Genomic DNA, 17698 nt, shown 5'->3' on the forward strand with positions numbered 1-17698 from the left:
ACCTTGGATCAATTAATATAAGTCTTTCCACGTTTCTCTGAATTCTTTATATTTGTTGTTTCTGGTGGTGCATGAATATTCTATTATATTAATGTCCAACCAGTGTCTAATCCATCTTCGTTGTTTCCAGTCTTTTGTTTCCCTGAAAATAAAAGTTCTGCTAGAAATATTTTCACATGTATCTTTCCTTATATCTCTGCTCTCCATAGGACATATGTCTGGTAGAAGCATCTCTCTGTCAAGGGGTATGTACAATTAGTGACTTTTCTAGTATAATTACAAATATTTATCCAAAATGGTTAGACCCTTTCACAGCTCCATCAATAGTGCATGAATGTGACTTTCTTCCCACAGCCTATACAGCATTTATCAGTCTCATATTTTACCAGTCTTGTAGGTGTACGACGAAACCTCAGAGTTGTTTTAACTCGCCTTTCTCTTATTAGTGACTGGATTTTTTTTTCATATGGTTATTTATATTTGGTTTTACATATGGTTATTTGACTTTTTTGTATAAAGAATGCTTATTTATATCTTTTGATTCATTACTTATTGAATAGAAGTTATTTTTCCATGGTTTTTAAACTCTTATCTGTTGTGCAACCAATATTTGTTGCTAATTTTTCCTTTAATCTTAGCTAAAAAATACTGGGTCTAAGGTCAGTTTAGAGACAATTATGTAAATCTTTCCTTAGCCTCTAGGTGTCAGTACAGATCTATGAAATCACCATGGGGGTGGGGAGGAAGAATTTTTCTCGGATGATAGTAGGTTTCTTGGTTGTTGTTTTTAATTAATTTCCAAATAAGGAACCAGAATTTTATGAAAGGCAAAATAAAAGCATTGAAGTAGTGTTCAGGCATAGTACTTAAAGATTGTAGTTGCAGATTTTTACCTGTTTGTTCTAACTTGTCTCTTCCCTTATGATCAATTTTCTTTCTGAGCAGCAACATTGTTCTTTTAAACCAACATTTGAAATGAATATTTCCAGAATAAATTCTGAAAAGGATCCTAGGTTTGATTACAAATGCATTATCCAAATGTTTCTGGACATTGGAAGAAAGGAGGAAAGATGGTGATCAAGTGAAATGACATAGTAACAATGAGCTATGAAATTTTTAAAAATCTCTCTGTTGTATTGATTTTGCAGGGTCGCATCTTTCGTGATTTCAGTCTTCCAGGAGTCAGCCCAGCAGAACGATCTGCCTTATATGTGGCTATGATAGAAACCCTGGCCCGGTTGCATTCACTGGATATACAGACTTTGGGTCTGGAAGTATATGGTAAAGGAGAAGGGTACTGCAAGAGACAGGTAATATACACCTCTTCGTTATTTTCTTAGTTACCACAGATCAGAATATTAATGTATTTAGAAATAAATGTGTATTTTTATTTAAAAAATACAAACCTTGGGGCAGCTAGGTGGCAGCAAATAGAGCCCCGACCCTGGAGTCAGGAGGACCTGAGTTCAAATCCAGCCTCAGACACTTAACACTTACTAGCCATGTGAACACTTACTAGCTGTGTGACCTTGGGCAAGTCATTTAACCCCAACTACCCAGCCTTCCTCCCTCTAAAAAGCAAAAAACAAAAAAAACAAACCTAGAAAAAGGGATTTTAAAATTATAATATGAGTTCTAATATTAAACCTTAAAAAGACGTGTTTTTTTCTTTCTTAGTATGAAGGGAACATTTAAAAATTTCATGTCAGACTATAATTCCAAAAAATTTCTACAAATGACTCCACGTAACTGAAGATAGGTTGAAGTTCTAGTTGTAAATGAGATTTGACCGTAGAGTTTACTTGCTTGTGGACTGTGGACTTTGGAGACCAGGGCAGAGAGGAGTCCTTGAACTTTTCTGATCATCTGCTTTATCTGTGGAGCTCTGCCCCCCACTGATGTTCTTCCTGGACTCATTCCCTAATGGTTCCATTCCTTTCTTTACTCGCAGGGATACTTTTATCCACTCCAACTCCTGCCTTCACACTAGGAGGTGTCAGTATACATTTAGATGTTACCTCAACCAACCCAACTTTCCAGATCTTTAACCCACTTCATTCCCACACCACACTGCTTCACTGTGTTACATCTCCATATAAGAATGATCCACTTGTGATTTTTCATAGTGATTCCATTTCTGTATTCAAGAATTCTAAAATATCCATCATTCCACCTCTCCCTATGCCTTTCTTTTCCTAAATCTATCTTCTGCCCTTATTGTTAACTCTGAGCCCTTGGGGGAGACCCCTCAGCACTTTCCTAGGATTGTCACCCCTCCTCTGTCTATATTCTCTTTCCTGCCCATCCTCAGCCCTTGGTGAGCCAGCTCACCCCTACACCATCCATTTCTCAAATCCCTATTATAAAGTTCAGAATTCTCATGGCTGGAGAAACCTGTACCTCCCTCCTAACTGTGGGGTATTCTTGTGACACCAAGGGAAGAGGTCAAGTATGTCCAGATTGATTAGAGGTAGTAGTTTAATCAGTCATTAAGACTTAGAAAACAAGGGCAGTCTTCATTCTGGGGCGGCAGCCAGACAGTTCATGGATCCCCAGCCAGAGCCCCCAAAATCCCTGTGATAATTACAAAAAACAGACAAAGGGAGGAGGAGTTAGACAGTCCTTCGCTACTGATTGGTGGATTTTTGGGGTTTTCTGCTCAGTCATGAGCTTGGGCAGTAAGCCAGTGTTATGCCCAAACATAAGTTTGTATAGTGATTATGTACCAGTCACATACAGGTGTTCTTATTAGGGTTGTCATAGGTCATAGTATCTAAGTTTTGACTCAGTTTCTACATACATTATGATTCCATATCTAAGTTTTGATTTCTAACAGGTCACCATGTTTGGGTTTCTACCTCTCAGAGAGTTTGATTTTTTTTGATTATGACTTTTCACTTCTTATTGTGTTTTATGGCTTTTCCCCATCCAGGATCCAACACCTTGCTCCCTTGTTACATCACTTACCCCTTTCCAGACCCCAGCCCAAAATTATTCCTACCATTTCCTGTTTCCTTTATTTCTACTCACATGCTGTTAATTGGAGCTGGAGGAATTCATGAAACTGCCTCCTGGGTCCACTCCAGAGTTGTGTCCTCTCATCTCAATGTTCCCTCACTCCAGCCAGTCAGTCCTTCTGTCGAATGGATTCTGAGCCCTCTCACCACAGTGGCTGTTCCAAGCATTTTCTTCTATCAGGACTCCCACCTCACCTTTGCCTTTCTTCTTCTGAGGACTTTGCTTCATAGTTCAAAAAAATTGTCATTCACCTCAGACTCCTTCTGCCTCATAAAATCCTTGTAACATCATCCTGTTCCATCTCGGAGTCAGGAACACCTGAGTTCAAATCTTGCCTCTAAAATTTAGTAGATGTATGACACTTGTACACTTTCAGTTTTCTTATCCATAAAATGAAAGTATTGAACTCCATGGCCTCTGATACACCCTTTCATCTCTAAATCTATAGTTTTATGATCTCCTCTTTTATTCCAGCCTCTGAGGAAGAGGTGGTCCTTCTTGCTGAACAAGGCCAACCCCCTATATGTATGCTCAATCCCATCTCCTATTTTTTTCAGGAAAATGTCCCAACTGTGGTCCCTCTCACTCTCTAATATTCAGTCTCCTGTATCTACTTATTGCTTCACACTGCCTACAGATATGCCTGAGCATTTCCCATCTTCCATTTTAATAAAAAACTCACAAGATCCTACCATTCCTGCTAGTTTTTATTATATATCTCTCTTTCCCTTATCAACTAAACCCCTTGAAAAAGCCATCTATTTGCCTCCCCCTCCTTCCTTCTGTGCCTTTCAATCTAGCTTCTGAGCTCACTTATTCAACTGAAACTGTTCTCTCCAAAAGTTATTAGTGATCTTGTAATTCCGAGATCTAAAGGCTTTTTCTCAGTCCTTATGCTTCTGATCTCTCTGTGCCCGTTGACAGTGCTGACCACTTTCTCCTCCTGGATAGTCTCTCTTCTCTGGGTTTTGTGACACCGCTTTTTCTTGGTTCCCCACCTACTGACATAACTGGTTCTTCTCAGTCTCCTTTGCTCAATCAGCATCCATGTCTATTCCACAAGTTCTGGATGTACCTGAAGGCTCTGTCCTGGACCCTCTTCTTCTTTTAAATAAACTCACATGGTGAACTTCAATGAATTCAGTTATCATGTCCCTATCAGTGACACTCAGATCCTTATATCTGGCCCCATCATGGGTCACAAACAGCCTAATGGGCATTCTTAATGGGAGGAGGCCTCTGTGGGAGGATTTTCCTGGATGGGTGCCTGTATGTGCACACCCACACATGCACACATACACACACACACACATACACACAAGCACACACACACGCGCACACCCTTCCATACCTAACTTGTCTCCCCTGTCAGAATTTCTGCTCTTTAAGAGCCATTGCTGACTCACTTTTGTCTTAGCGCCGTGACTGGTATGCAGTAAGCAAATTCTTCATTGATAAATTATATGAATGATTTCTTTTTCCCACAAAATCAAGAAGTGCTTAACCCTAAACTGGGTTAGACAAAGTATAGGATGCAAAACAAATGGAAGATAGATTTCTGTCTGGAAGGAGTATCTGACCTTATTGTGAAGAACAGAGGTCTTAAGTTCTAGTCAGAGAGCTGGGTTTGGAATCTTGGCTGCCATATTGGTAAGAATTGTATTCAGAAGGTATCCATGGACTGAGTGAATGACTTCTGAGGAGAATGCTGTCCTTTCTTATACCCCTCTTCCCTTTTGAGAGTGATTATTAGTCACACAGACAGGTAAGTGTATCTGCTACTTCCTAGTTTTGTGCCCTTAGGCAAAGGATTTCCTATCTCTGGGCCAGTGAAGTGATTAGATTAGCTGACCTCTGAGGCTTCTCCCAGATCTTAACTCTGTGATCCTGTGAACATACTTGGGACAACCAGAAAGCCACTGGAGAGTATATAACTGCAAGCGGATTGTGTGGCGTGCCCCGGAGATGATCCGTGGCAGTTAAGGCAGTGGAAAGGTCAGTGTGAGTTAGCACATGGGAGACAACTCCATGGAGAAGGCGAAACTTGAGTTGATTCTTTAAGGATAGATGGGATTTCAAGGGATGGAGAGGAAGGGCCTGAGCAGAGATGTGGAAGCATGTTAGTGCTCTGAACGTAAGCATGTCATTAAGGACTTTGACCGGAAGAGAGCAGAAGGTCAGGGAGAAAGGACAAGAGGTGGGGTTTGTAGCCAAACTGGCACCAATTTATCAGGAGACTGAAAGTTAAGTCATAGAATGGAGACTTGATTGGATCAAGTGATCCAAGGAACCATTTTTGATCCTTTAAAGGGGCAAGGAAGTTGCATGATTTAAGCTGTATTTTAAGAAGTGTAACTGGGTGAAATTGGTAGGATAAATTTGAGAAGGTAGAAGATTGCAAATAGGGAGACCTTTCTGAAAGTTGGAAGCTTGAGATAGTGAGGATCTGGATCTCCAAACTTTGAGTACTTTCTAGTAATAATTTTGCTTCCTTTCCTTTATGATTATGGCAGTAACCAATGACTGAAGCAAACATTTTGTTTTTAATTAGTGGAGTTTTTTAATATCCATATTTTTAAAGAAGATAATGAAAAGATTGGAGCCAAATATCTTGGTATTGACAGAGACTGACGTGTAGCTAAAGTAGTAAAATAGTTGAAATTGTCATTTAGTCATTTTCCTCTTATTTTAACATTTTCACTCCTCGTTGCTGTCAGTGTTCTTTAAAAGTTAATTATTAGGGGTGGCTAGGTGGTGCAGTGAATAGAGCAACAGCCCCGTAATCAGGAGTCCCTGAGTTCAAATCTGGCCTCAGACACTTAACACAAAAACTAGCCGTGTAACCTTGGACAAGTCACTTAACCCCAATTGCCCTCCCAAAAAAAGGCAAAAAAAAGTTAATTATTCGTCTGACAGCACATTTATGTAGTAATTGAACATTGTTAGCTTAGAAGTTGTCCTTTTGGTGTTTTAGTGCTTGGCTTAAAAACAAACTTGGCTTTTGTATTGTTTAGTTACAAACTTAAAAACTTCCTCTTGTTGTTATCGCATTGTTCACTTATATAATATCCTAGGCAACGTGCGGTGGCTAGGCTGAAAGATCGTCTTATAAAAGAGTAACATCTTGTTTTTCAGATGTGAAAACCTCAGCACATACGATAAATACTTGACAAGTGTCTTAGAAAGACAAATGAGTAGTTGTGAGGTGTTTCTAGGGATGAGTTATTTCATAGCTCCGGTTTCCTTTCAGTCACTGAGCCAGTATCTACAAAGCACAATTCCATGAAGATCTAATACAGTGCTAAGTCCCAAGGGGCGCCATAGAAACACTGGGATATGTTTAATAGCGAAATAAAAATGTAATAGGATTAAAATGCAGAGCATGTCTATTTGTCTGTCTGTCTGCAGGTGTTGACATGGACAAAGCAGTACAAAGCTGCTGCTCATCAGACCCTTCCGGCCATGAACCAGCTCTCCGCCTGGCTGATGGAAAACTTGCCAGAGCAGGACCAGGAGCAAAGTTTGATTCATGGGGATTTTAAAATGAACAATGTGATTTTCCATCCAAAAGAGGTATTCCACATACAGTGGCAGTTAAAACAGAGGCTGCGGCTAGCACTGGGCAAGATCTGACACAGACATTCTCTAACAGCCACAGCATCTGAGCTGCTCTACTCACCTTGCTTATGCTTCCAGAATCACTGCCACCAATCAGAATCTTTATTATTCTTTTTTTAATATTTATTATTTCAAGGGAACAGAAATTTCATGGCATTGATGTATTTTATGTAGGGTGACATAATTAGAAATGTATAAAAGGGAGGGCAGCTAGGTGCGAGGGGAGAGAGCACCAACCCTGGAATCTGGAGGACCTAGGTTCAAGTTTGGCCTCAGACACCTACTAACTATGTGACCCTGGGCAAGTCACTTAATCCTGATTACCAAGGAAGAAAGAAAAGGTATAAAAGAGTTTCATGCTTGTGTTGACCAGGATGGTGAGGGAGCTGGGAAGTATGCTTAAAGAGGATGAATTGAAGGAACTGGGGATATTTAGGCTTGAGAAAGGTGATACAGTGGGGTACATGGGAACTTCATTTAAGTATTCAAAGAGTTTGTATGTGGAAGAGGAATTAATAAGACTAATTGTGCTTGGCCCCTGAGGATGGAACCAAGACAGTGGAGGAAAATTACAGAGGCACATTTCATCTTCATGTAAAAAAAAAAATTCCCTTAGAATGAAAGTTCTGCCAAAGTGGAGCGGGCTGCCCTCGGAGACTGAGGAGTCTTTTGTGGACTTGTTGGACCTTCTAGGATGATGGTGGAGAAGGAATTCTTTTTGCAGGCTGAAGTGTGCTACATTGAGTGATCTCCAAGCTTCCTTCCAGCTCTTGAGTTCTGCAGGTCTGTTATTTAAAAAATACATGAAGAAAGTGAATTTTAAAATGAAGACGACTTAAAATGCCTGCATTTTACAGACCTCGTTCAACTTTTGCTTTTTCCTTACTTTCCTCCCGTGCTTCACATGTCCTCTCGTTTTTTTTAATCTTCTTTAAGATGGAAAGATTCCCCAAAACCTCAAAAGCATCACATAAGAAGAGTGACCTCGGGGGCGGCTAGGTGGCACAGTGAGTAAAAGCACCAGCCCAGAGTCAGGAGGACCTGAGTTCAGTTCCAGCCTCAGACATTTAATACCCACACACACAAAAAAAAAACTAGCCATGTAGCCTTGGGCAAGTTACTTAAACCCAATTGCCCTCCAAAAGGCCAAAAAAAAAAAAAAGAGTGGCCTCTTTGTGTCGATGCCCACTGTGAGTTTTCATAAAATTAGTCAGAGTAAATCGAAGCTGCCACTCTACAATGAGTACAGGTTATGTGTCCCAGTAGTAGAGGAATATGGTGGAAATTAGGAGACAGAAGCTTTTCTGCTGATTTAGGAGATTTGGGGCAAATCTCATGTTTCTTAATGTTTATTTCATGGACTGATTAGACTATTACTGTCAAATAAATAAGCAGGCTTTGAGGAAAGAAGGGTGATAATCTGATTCTTGGAGTAAACACATCTTTGTAGATATCTTCAGTAAGCGTGACCAGTCTGCTGTCCTAACAGCCACTTGCTGCTCGCTTGCTGCCCTTACAGCAAAGGTTTGAGATGGGGAAAGGCTGGGAGGGGGAGAGTCCTTCTCACTACACATACATTGTTATTGTGATTAAAGTGAGTAACTTAAATTAGTATGAGAATGTGGGCATTCTGACCAAATAGGAGAGAAAAGCACTTGCGATATATAGGTTGGAGTTTTTTCATTTTTCATTTTAGTTATTAATAATTACTTACCCTTGTCAATGACACCGATGAAATCTTATTCCTACTCTTGATTAGGTCGCTCCTCTTGCTTTAGGTTAATTCAGTGAGTCTTAACCTCGAAAACCAAAAGATAAAATACCTTTGTAAGTTTTCAACTTAAAACTACTGAATGGTTTAAGTACAGGCCAAGGTTTCCCACCATAGACAGGGCCATCTCCTGTCATCCCGATCTGTGTCTCACCACTGGACCCAGATGGCTCCAGAGGAGAGAATGGGGCTGGTGACTTTGCACAGCCCTACCTCACTTAAGTCCAATCCACACGCAAGTCATACCATCACTCCCCGATGTCTTGGTCCTCTTTGAGGACAAAGGACAAACAACTGAACGGTTTACTCTCATGACCGAATAGAGTCTAGTGTCTTTAAAGTGCCAGTCTCTCTACCCCACACCATTGTTGTAGGTATTTCGTGCTCTGAGGACTTTAAGAAAAGACTGTAATATCAGTTCTGCAGGACGTAAGAACTCTGATCAATGCAGGACCAGCTACAATTCCAGGAGACTCATAATGATGCACACTGCCCACTTCCTGATAGAGAAGTAATGGGCTCAGTACAAAATGAGATTGATTTCTCAGACTTGGCCAGTGTGGGAATTTGTTTTGCTTAACTGTACATATTTGTTGTAAGGATTTTGTTTTTGTTTTTTTCCAATGGAGGGAAGAAAGGCAGGAAAGGAAAAAATTATTGTTAATTTAAAAAATTAAATTTTAAAAATTAAGGAAAAAACTATAAAAGTATCTAAATTATTATTGAACCTAATGTTGAACCATGAGAGATTCCTTACAAACACTGCTGGTCTGTTAACCTCTAGAGGGATAACTGAGGTCATCTTACACTAATTTAGGTTTTTTTTTTTTTAGTACTTTGACATTCTTGTTTCCTCTCACTACTTTTATTTAAAGAGAAGACAAATCCTTATTTCAAAGGACTGAATTACTAACAGGACAATTTTAGGCAATATTGAGCAAATAGGGTAAGGCAACATTTGGGGAAAGGTGGTCTTTTGCCCCCTGAATCATTCTACACTTACTCCTACCTAGTCCACTTTCATGTACGGTTGATCAGCTGAAAATAATCTTTTTTTTTTTTGGAGGGCAATTGGTGTTAAGTGACTTGCCCAAGGTCACATGGCTAGTTAAGTGTGTCAAGTGTCTGAGGCCAGATTTGAACTCAGGTCCTCCTGACTCCAGGGCCGGTGCTTTATTCACTGCACCACCTAGCTGCCCCTGAAAATAATTTTCTAATCTAGAGCTAACACTCCTTACTTTGGAAAGAAAGGGAAAATCTACCAGGGGAGGAGAACCCACAGCCTGGAGGCCACATATAAGGATTTATAATAATAGAATATGGAACTTGAAGTCTGGAAGACTTGAGTTTGAATCTTGTCTGTGATACTTATTAGCTGTGTGGCCCTTGGCAAGTCACTTACCTTCTCTCTGCCTCAGTATTATCTGCAAATTAGAGAGAATAATAGCATTTACTTCCCTATTTCACAGGATTGTTGTGAAGATCAAACTAGACAATATACACAAAGCACTTATTAAGAAATACCAAGTCACAATAAATAAAAAATACTTTTTCATTTTAAAAAACCTGCTGTTTTTCCTTGTAAAATCAGTGTGGCTGTATAATTGCCATTTTCCATAAACAGGCAGGATGTAAGATTGCATAAGAGGTCATTCCTAAGAAATCACAGGAAGGCCAAGCAATAATCAGTACTAATCCTTTGCTTGTTTCCAGAACATTATTAATTTTTTTAATGTCACTCAGCCATTAAACATTTATTCAGTATCTGCTGTGTTGCAGGCCTTGTACTGAGGCCTGGGAATACAAAAAAAGACAAAAGGAAGCCCCTGACCCCCAGGAGCTCACAGTCTAATGGGAGAGACAACACATAAACATATGTATACGACCAAGCTGTGTACAGGATAAGTAGAAAATAAGAGAGAGAGGGTACTGCAATTAAGAGGGGTTAGGAAAGCTTCCTGTAGAAGATGAAATTTTGGTTGAGACTTGAAGGAAGCCAGAGAAGCAGTAGTCAGAGCAGATTAGGAAGAGCAGTCCAGGCCAGGCAGACGGTCAGAGAAAATGCCCATAGCCAAGAGGAATGTCTTGCTTGTGGATCAGCAAGGTGGCCAGTGTTGGTGGATCAGAGTACATGGGTGGAGTGACGTATAAGGAGACTGGAAAGGAAGGAGAGGTCTAGATTATGAAGAGCCTTGAATACCAAACAGAATTTTGGTTTTGATCCTGAAAGTGAAGTGGAGCCATCATTAATGTTGTATATTGTCTTAAACCCTCTAAAGCAATCGGTTATTATTGATTATATTGGGTGTGGTTATTGACATAAGCATGTTTCTCTCTAGCCCACCCCTTTCCCTAAATATACCCTTACTTCTCCATGGCAATGAAGCAAAGATGGCAGAAATTAAGTTTACTAATATATTTTTTTAACCGTCTATCTTGTGTTTAGCACTTCAGAAATTTTGAGTGATAGAAAAACACTGCATTTGCCTATAAGAAGCTTAAAGTATAGTTGGGAAGAAAAAATGTATTTCTGTTGAACACCAGAAAACCATATGTGGCAGTATATGGTTACTAGGAGTGTTATAGGAATCCCAAGAAAGTATGTTCTACATTGAGAATTGGTATTTATTAGAGAAGTATAGTCACACATCCTCTGAACATGATTTTATCCAGTATCTTAAGCTTCATTTCACACAAATTTCAAGAGTTTTTTGGTCATTTATAGGTACCTAACAATAACTAAATACGCTGTCTCCTATATTCTCTCGTCTTCGCTCTCTGCTGTCCTCTTTGTCTGATGGTCTTAGTGTTATGGGCTGTTTAAAAATGGAATGATTGGAACACTCGACTTAGATAAGGGAAGAGAAAGTTAGAATGGATTTCCCAAACAGGATAAATGGACCCCAAACTAAAGAGCTGACTCCATCTGTATGCATGTACTAAGGCCCTACATGCCCCTGGGATGGCCTGTATAGGCCCATTCAGCCTTCCTGCATGTGTACACACACACACACACACACACACACACACACACACACACACACAGAATATATCTACAAATGTTTTCCTGGATAAATTAATTAGAAACTTCATGAAAACAGGAGTTTTGTCTTTGATATCTCTCTCCCCCTTTGGCTGCCCTACCCCTTTCTGGCACCACAGTACTTGCTTAATAAATGTTGATTGACTTTTTTTTTTAATCAGTTCATCATTACATAAATACTCATCTTATACAAATTATAGAAAACCCCATTTCTAATAAGTCTTGGATATTTTTCAAAGCTACGTACCAAACTCTTTTCTCCAAAGAAACTTGGGGGGGAGGCATCTGACATATTTTGGAAAAGTGGAAGATGACATAAAGGGAATGGGAACACAAAGGAAAAAGACACCTCTCCCCTACTTACATAGGAAATACTCGCTCCATTACACAGAGCCCCCGTGATTTCCTCGATGCAGCGAATTCCAGACATGAGAACAGCCCTCCAGTGTGGCGCCCCTCAAGCTCTGTCTCTGGCTTAGTAGATAAGGCCCAGGGCATTGTGATTGAGGCATTGTGCTGGTCTAAATGTCAGAGGTAGGATTTGCTTCTGGCTCTTCCTGGCTGCGACGCCTGCACTCTGCCCACTGATACCTCCTTTGGCACTATTCAGACCACATTTATTCGGACATTTCCATAGCACCATGGTTTAATTGCATATTTGAAATAAATGGAATTCAAGAGACGTGTATTAAGTTCTCATGAGGAGGAGGTGTTGTTTTCTAGGAAATAAAAGGAGAAAAAGGACAGTTTCTGCCCTCAAGGAATTCATAATAGTTTTTCCTTTATAGGAAAAAAGATTCAAATTCACTATTAAGTGGCTGTTAGTGTTCAAAACAGCAAAACATTGACTAAAATCTCATTTCTATTCATTATTTCTCTTGAGACTCTTCACCTTTTTTCCCTCCATGTGAAGTTGCTAATTTTTGTAGTTCAGTAAAGTAGTTTGGTGGATTAATTGTAAGATATTGAATAATTAAATTAATTTAGGTGTTTTTATTTTTATTATGTTGGCTTGTACAACCCATGATCAGGTAACATTTTCCCCAAATAAATGTGGGGATGCAAAAATAGTGGGAATAGTGTGGGGGGGGGGGAGGACGGACATAGAGAGCAGCTATAGAAAGGGGGAGAGATTATTAGTGGGGTAGTCAGAGAAGCGGGATTCCAGTGGACACTTGCCATTTTTTCTTCGATCGTAGGCACATCAGAGGGATGAGGATTCAGTTTTAATCTGTAAAATGAGGGTCATACTTGTGCTGCCTGTTTCACCAGGTGGTTGTGAGGATCGAATAAAAATGCATATGAAGTATAAACAGCAAGGCCTCTGAATGTGACTTTTACTTCTTCCAAGTGGCTTGGCTGTATAATAAGTTCCAAGGAATTCATACAAAAGTTACACTCATACATATGTACATAATATCAATATTTTAATGATTTAAATATGTTATTGTTGCTATATTACCAATAACTGGCATTTATATGGCACCTACTGTGTGGCAGGCCCTGCGCTAAGTGCGTTATGATTATAATTTCATTTGATCCTCACAACCCTGCAAGCTAGGGGCTAGGATGAGCCCCATTTCATAGATGAGGAAATTGAGGTAGACAGAGGTAGAGTGACTTGCCCAGAGTCACACAGCTAGGAAATATCTGAGGCCACATTTGAACCCAGGTCTTTGTGATTCCAGGGCCAACATTCTCTCCAGTATACCTCCTAGCTGCCCTATCATGCGGTACATAGCACTGGCAATTGAAATGCAAAATTAAGCCATAACTGTATTAGCCAATAATGTTTATTTCTTATGTCACTAAAACTTTTTACGTCTGCCGAAATATTTAAATGGGTTTAGATAGAGTTGTCAGTCCTATATGATTTGAGACAGGGCTGTGTGTAATAGCAAGGATCAGAACATCTTCATTTTTTTAGCAAAGCAATGATGAGTGTGGACATAGGTGAATCAGTTTACCTTTTTAAAAGTCAGTTTGAAATTCTAAATTATTAAAACTTTTTTTTTTTCTCTTAAAGGCTCGTATAATAGCAGTTCTGGACTGGGAGCTTTCAACCATAGGCCATCCTTTATCAGACTTAGCATATCTTTGCTCCTGCTCCTTTTCTCCTTGGACCCTTCCAGTGTTAAAGCAAAGCAGTAGCTTGCAGCATACTGAAGGTATGCAACTGAAACTTTACACAAATGACTTAATTTAAGATTCATTTAATTTTCTCTAACTAATGTTTTAATAAGAAATCAGATTTTAGACTTTTTTCTTATTGTTTTACAACTGTGACTAATTTGCAAGTTTTTTATTCATAGATTTCACAGGACTTATAATAAAAATCTAAATTTTAGCTTAGGAAGATGAATAAAGAACTAATTTTAAAATATTTTCTTTCTGAAATTCCATTTTAATAATTAATTCCAAAATCTGGTCTATTATATTTAATGTGTTTTAGAGAAACAAAGCTTAGGAAAACTATTAAGTGATTTGATTTACTTACTTTGAAACAAAGATTTATATGTGATGACATGAGATTCTTCACCACGTCCCATAACCTTGGAGATAAATACACTGTATTGTTCTTATAGGGATCCCGTCTGCGGAGGAGTTGGTTCTGATTTATTGCCGCTGCAGAGGAATCAGCACCGCGCTTCCTAACTGGACCTTCTTTCTTGCTCTTTCATATTTTAAATTAGCTGGAATATTACAGGTAATTGTTTAGTTTATAACACACAGAGACTAATATTGGACAATACTTTAAATTCGCACTTTATGCATGTTGGCGGTACAGTGGACAGAGTGCCGGGCCTGGAGTTAGGTAGGCCTGAGTTCAAATTTGACCTTTGACAGGTAGTGTTGGTATGACCCTGGGCAAATCATTTAATCTTTGTCTGCCTCCATTTTCTCATCTGTAAAATGCCAATAACAACAGCACCCACCTCCCAGGATTGTTGTGAGGATAAAATGGGATAACATTTTAAAATGCTTTGCCAACTTTACAACACTAAATAATTCTAGCTCAGGGGTGGAAAACCTGTGGCCTCCTAGGTCCTAATGCGGCCTTTTGACTGAGTTCCAAGTTTTACTGAACAAATTCTTTTTTTAGGGGGATTTGTGCTGTGAAGTTTGGATTCAGTCAAGGGCTGCAGTTGAGGACCTAGAGGGCCAAACATGGCCTCGAGGCTGCAGGCTCCCCACCCCTCTTCTAGCTGTTGTGATGATTTGTCTTATTGAAGAATGAAGAAAGCACTATTATTAGTATTAAAGACAGTTTGTGTGTACAAATATAGTCACTTAATCCATTAATATTTATATGGATCAAACAGCAAATTAAAAGTAGATTCAAATATTTGATAGACTTTTTTTCTCCTTAGATGAAGAGTCTGTTGTGTTTTGTTGTTGTTATTGTTGTTGAGTTCTCTACAAGTAGTTGCTGATCAATAAATATTTTTCAATTGACTTGAAAGACAGGGGCCAGAAGTAGAGAACTCATAAACCTTTCTGTTACATGATGGAAAAATCAGAAAAATGCACACAGGGAAGGGTTGGGCCAGATGCTCTCCATGGCTCCTACCAACTCCAACCCTGTGACCTCCAAGCATGACCACTAAAGGGTCTGAAGAGGAACAGGAAAAAAAAAAAAGTGCTGTAGCTTGGAAGGTTGATAGACGGGAGAAAGCCTGAGTATGAGAGTAAGGGAAGAACAAAGGAGCTAAGTCACAGCAGGTGCCAGGCCTTGCACATAGTGGGTGTTTAGTCAGTGTTTGAGGATTTTTCCCCTCCCTATTAGGAGAGTGAGCTCCAGGGGTGGCTAGGTGGTGCAGTGAATAGAGCACTGGCCCTGGAGTCAGGAGGACCTGAGTTCAAATCCGGCCTCAGACACTTAACACAAAAACTAGCCATGTGACCTTGGGCAAGTCACTTAACCCCAATTGCCCTCCAAAAAAAAAGAGAGTAAGCTCCAAAGTGAGGGAAAAGACTGTGTCTGTCATCTTTCGTCTCACCGTACCTTTCACATATCTTAATTCAAATTGAGTTGAATTGATTTTGTATCCTAAATGGAAAAGAAGTTAAATCTTGGTTGGCCTTTTTTTAAAGGGCTCTATTATAGGTGCTAGTGGGTTGGCAGGAATAACCCACATTATGCCCAGAGGGAAAAATTCTTTATTATCATTATCATTGACAGATTACCATTTACTATTTTAAAGTGTTTAAATTTTATCTTAGCAATAAAATATGCCATTTTTTCAAATTTACCTTTTTGACAGAGATGGTGTGCTTTACCCAATATGCAGACTGTATGAAGCTGGAAAGATTACTTAATATGTTGGCTGACAGAATCAGAATTTAGGAAGATCTGAACAGTCTGATTAAGCTAAACCTTATCATCTGAAATTGAGTTAGAGTAAATGTTAAGTCTTACACCGGAGTTTAAAACAATAAGCTATCCACATAGGGAGTGGGAGCGAGATGACTGCCCCCAGCTAATAGGAAAAAGACCCCAGATTCCCAATGAGTCAGCCATGTGACGCAGTAACAGAGACTGCACATAAAAGTGATGTGTGCAGAGTAAGGGAGGCAGTGGGGGAGCCCCAGCAGTTTCCATCTGGAATATTGTAATCAGTCTGTTGCCCAAATTTTAGGGAATATGCAGTGACTATGTAGGGGCTCCAGGAAAATGAGGGGAGTTAAAATTATGCCACGTGGAAGAAATTTGAAATAATTGGGGATATTTAGTATAAATAAGCTAAGACTTGAAACATGGGCAGAGAGTATTGGTTTTCCTTTGTAAAGGTGATTCAGTCTGTTCTGCTTTGCTGGGAGGCCAGAACTAGGGCTGACGTGGGGAAGAAAAAGGGAGGCAAATCTTGGCTCCGGGTGAAGAAAAATGTCTCCACAATAAAAGCTAGTCAGAGATAAAATCAGCTGCCTCATCAGGTAGTAAGCTGCCTCTTCAGGTAACAAGTTCTCCATCACTTGTCTTCAGGCAGAGGCTGGAAACACTTGTAGAGTATTAGGCTCAGGGTCAGGAAGATGTCGATCCAAACACTCCTGCAGACACGTAAGGAATCTGTGACCCTGAGCAAGCCACTCACTCCTGTGAGCCCTGGTGTGCTGCAAAGCTTGTCTGAAGCATCACCCCCTACAGGAAGCCTTCATCTGCTAAGGCCCCTCTCCAAAATTACCTGCTGTGTATTTGTATGTACTTATCCATATGTGCATATGTGCCCATGTTGCTTCCCTGTGATGGAAAGCTCCCTGAGCACAGTGACTGAATGCAATGGAAAAATGGGCTCACTGAGCCTCAGGATCTTCATCTGTTAAATGGGAACAATATCTTTGGGAAGTAAAAATGAGATAGTGTCTGTAAAGCGCTATGCAGACTTTAAAAATCATATGCAAATGTCAGCTATTGTAATTGTTACTGTTACTGTGAGCTAAGTGCTTAGTAGAAGAGATGCCTGGGTGGATTATACTAAATGAGCTCTAAGACCTTTTCTCAGCCTGGGCTTCTGTAACTCAGCAATAAGGGTATTGATTTTCTGGTGATATCATTGAAATAGTGATCCAGAAGAAGAAAGAAAAAGAATAAGGGGACAGGAAGCAGCTCAGGAGCCAGAAAGAATAAGCAAAAAAAGGTTGGAGAAAAGTAGGCATTTTACCTAATTTTAAGAGCTCATGCATTTTCCATCAGACTTCTTCTTCTATCAATAATGTACATTATATGCCATTTTATCCTATTACTTTACATAAGGTGGATGCCTTGGATAGTGAGTTCCTCAAAATACATCTTAGAAAATCTTTCTGAAGCTCTTTTTCTACAACTGGATATCAAATAGGATTTTAATGTGAAACAATTTTTCATTTTTTAAGGGAATAAGAAATAAGCTAGGTCAAAATGAAAAATATTGAAGAGGAAAGATAGATATTTGTATTTTAATTAATGGAATTAATCATATTTAGTTTCTTTAGAAATTAACTTCACCCAAATTACCAACACGGAATTAGAAAAGATGGGAAATCTATAACAATATCACGTATGACATGGAGGAACTTACTGATATTTTTATTTGTCAAATTGGAAACAAGAACAGGGAGGATCCAAGATAAACTGAGGAATTCATTTAGCACCATTAGGAGAAGGGATTCCTTTGATCAGGTAAAATGGGAAGGCTCCATTTGTCATTTATGATTGTTAGAATAGGAATGTGTGATTTATTCGGGGTCTAACTTAACCCAGATAAAACATT

General features: G+C 39.4%; 2 protein-coding genes across 2 annotated transcripts in view; one reads left to right on the plus strand and one right to left on the minus strand.

Annotated features, from left to right (window-relative positions):
- Positions 1-17698, minus strand: part of ACKR4 (atypical chemokine receptor 4) — a 781696-nt gene that overhangs the window by 735775 nt on the left and 28223 nt on the right. The window lies entirely within an intron of this gene.
- Positions 1-17698, plus strand: part of ACAD11 (acyl-CoA dehydrogenase family member 11) — a 100108-nt gene that overhangs the window by 24018 nt on the left and 58392 nt on the right. The window contains exons 4-7 of the mRNA XM_069088377.1: positions 1149-1310; positions 6427-6591; positions 13477-13618; positions 14036-14157. Coding sequence (XP_068944478.1) covers positions 1149-1310; positions 6427-6591; positions 13477-13618; positions 14036-14157 — 591 coding nt within the window. The remainder of the gene's footprint in view (positions 1-1148; positions 1311-6426; positions 6592-13476; positions 13619-14035; positions 14158-17698) is intronic.

The sequence above is a fragment of the Petaurus breviceps genome, unplaced genomic scaffold (assembly GCF_028583685.1).
Source record: "Petaurus breviceps papuanus isolate PSGF00001 unplaced genomic scaffold, PetGlider_PUasm1.0 185, whole genome shotgun sequence".
Classification (NCBI taxonomy): Eukaryota; Metazoa; Chordata; class Mammalia; order Diprotodontia; family Petauridae; genus Petaurus; species Petaurus breviceps.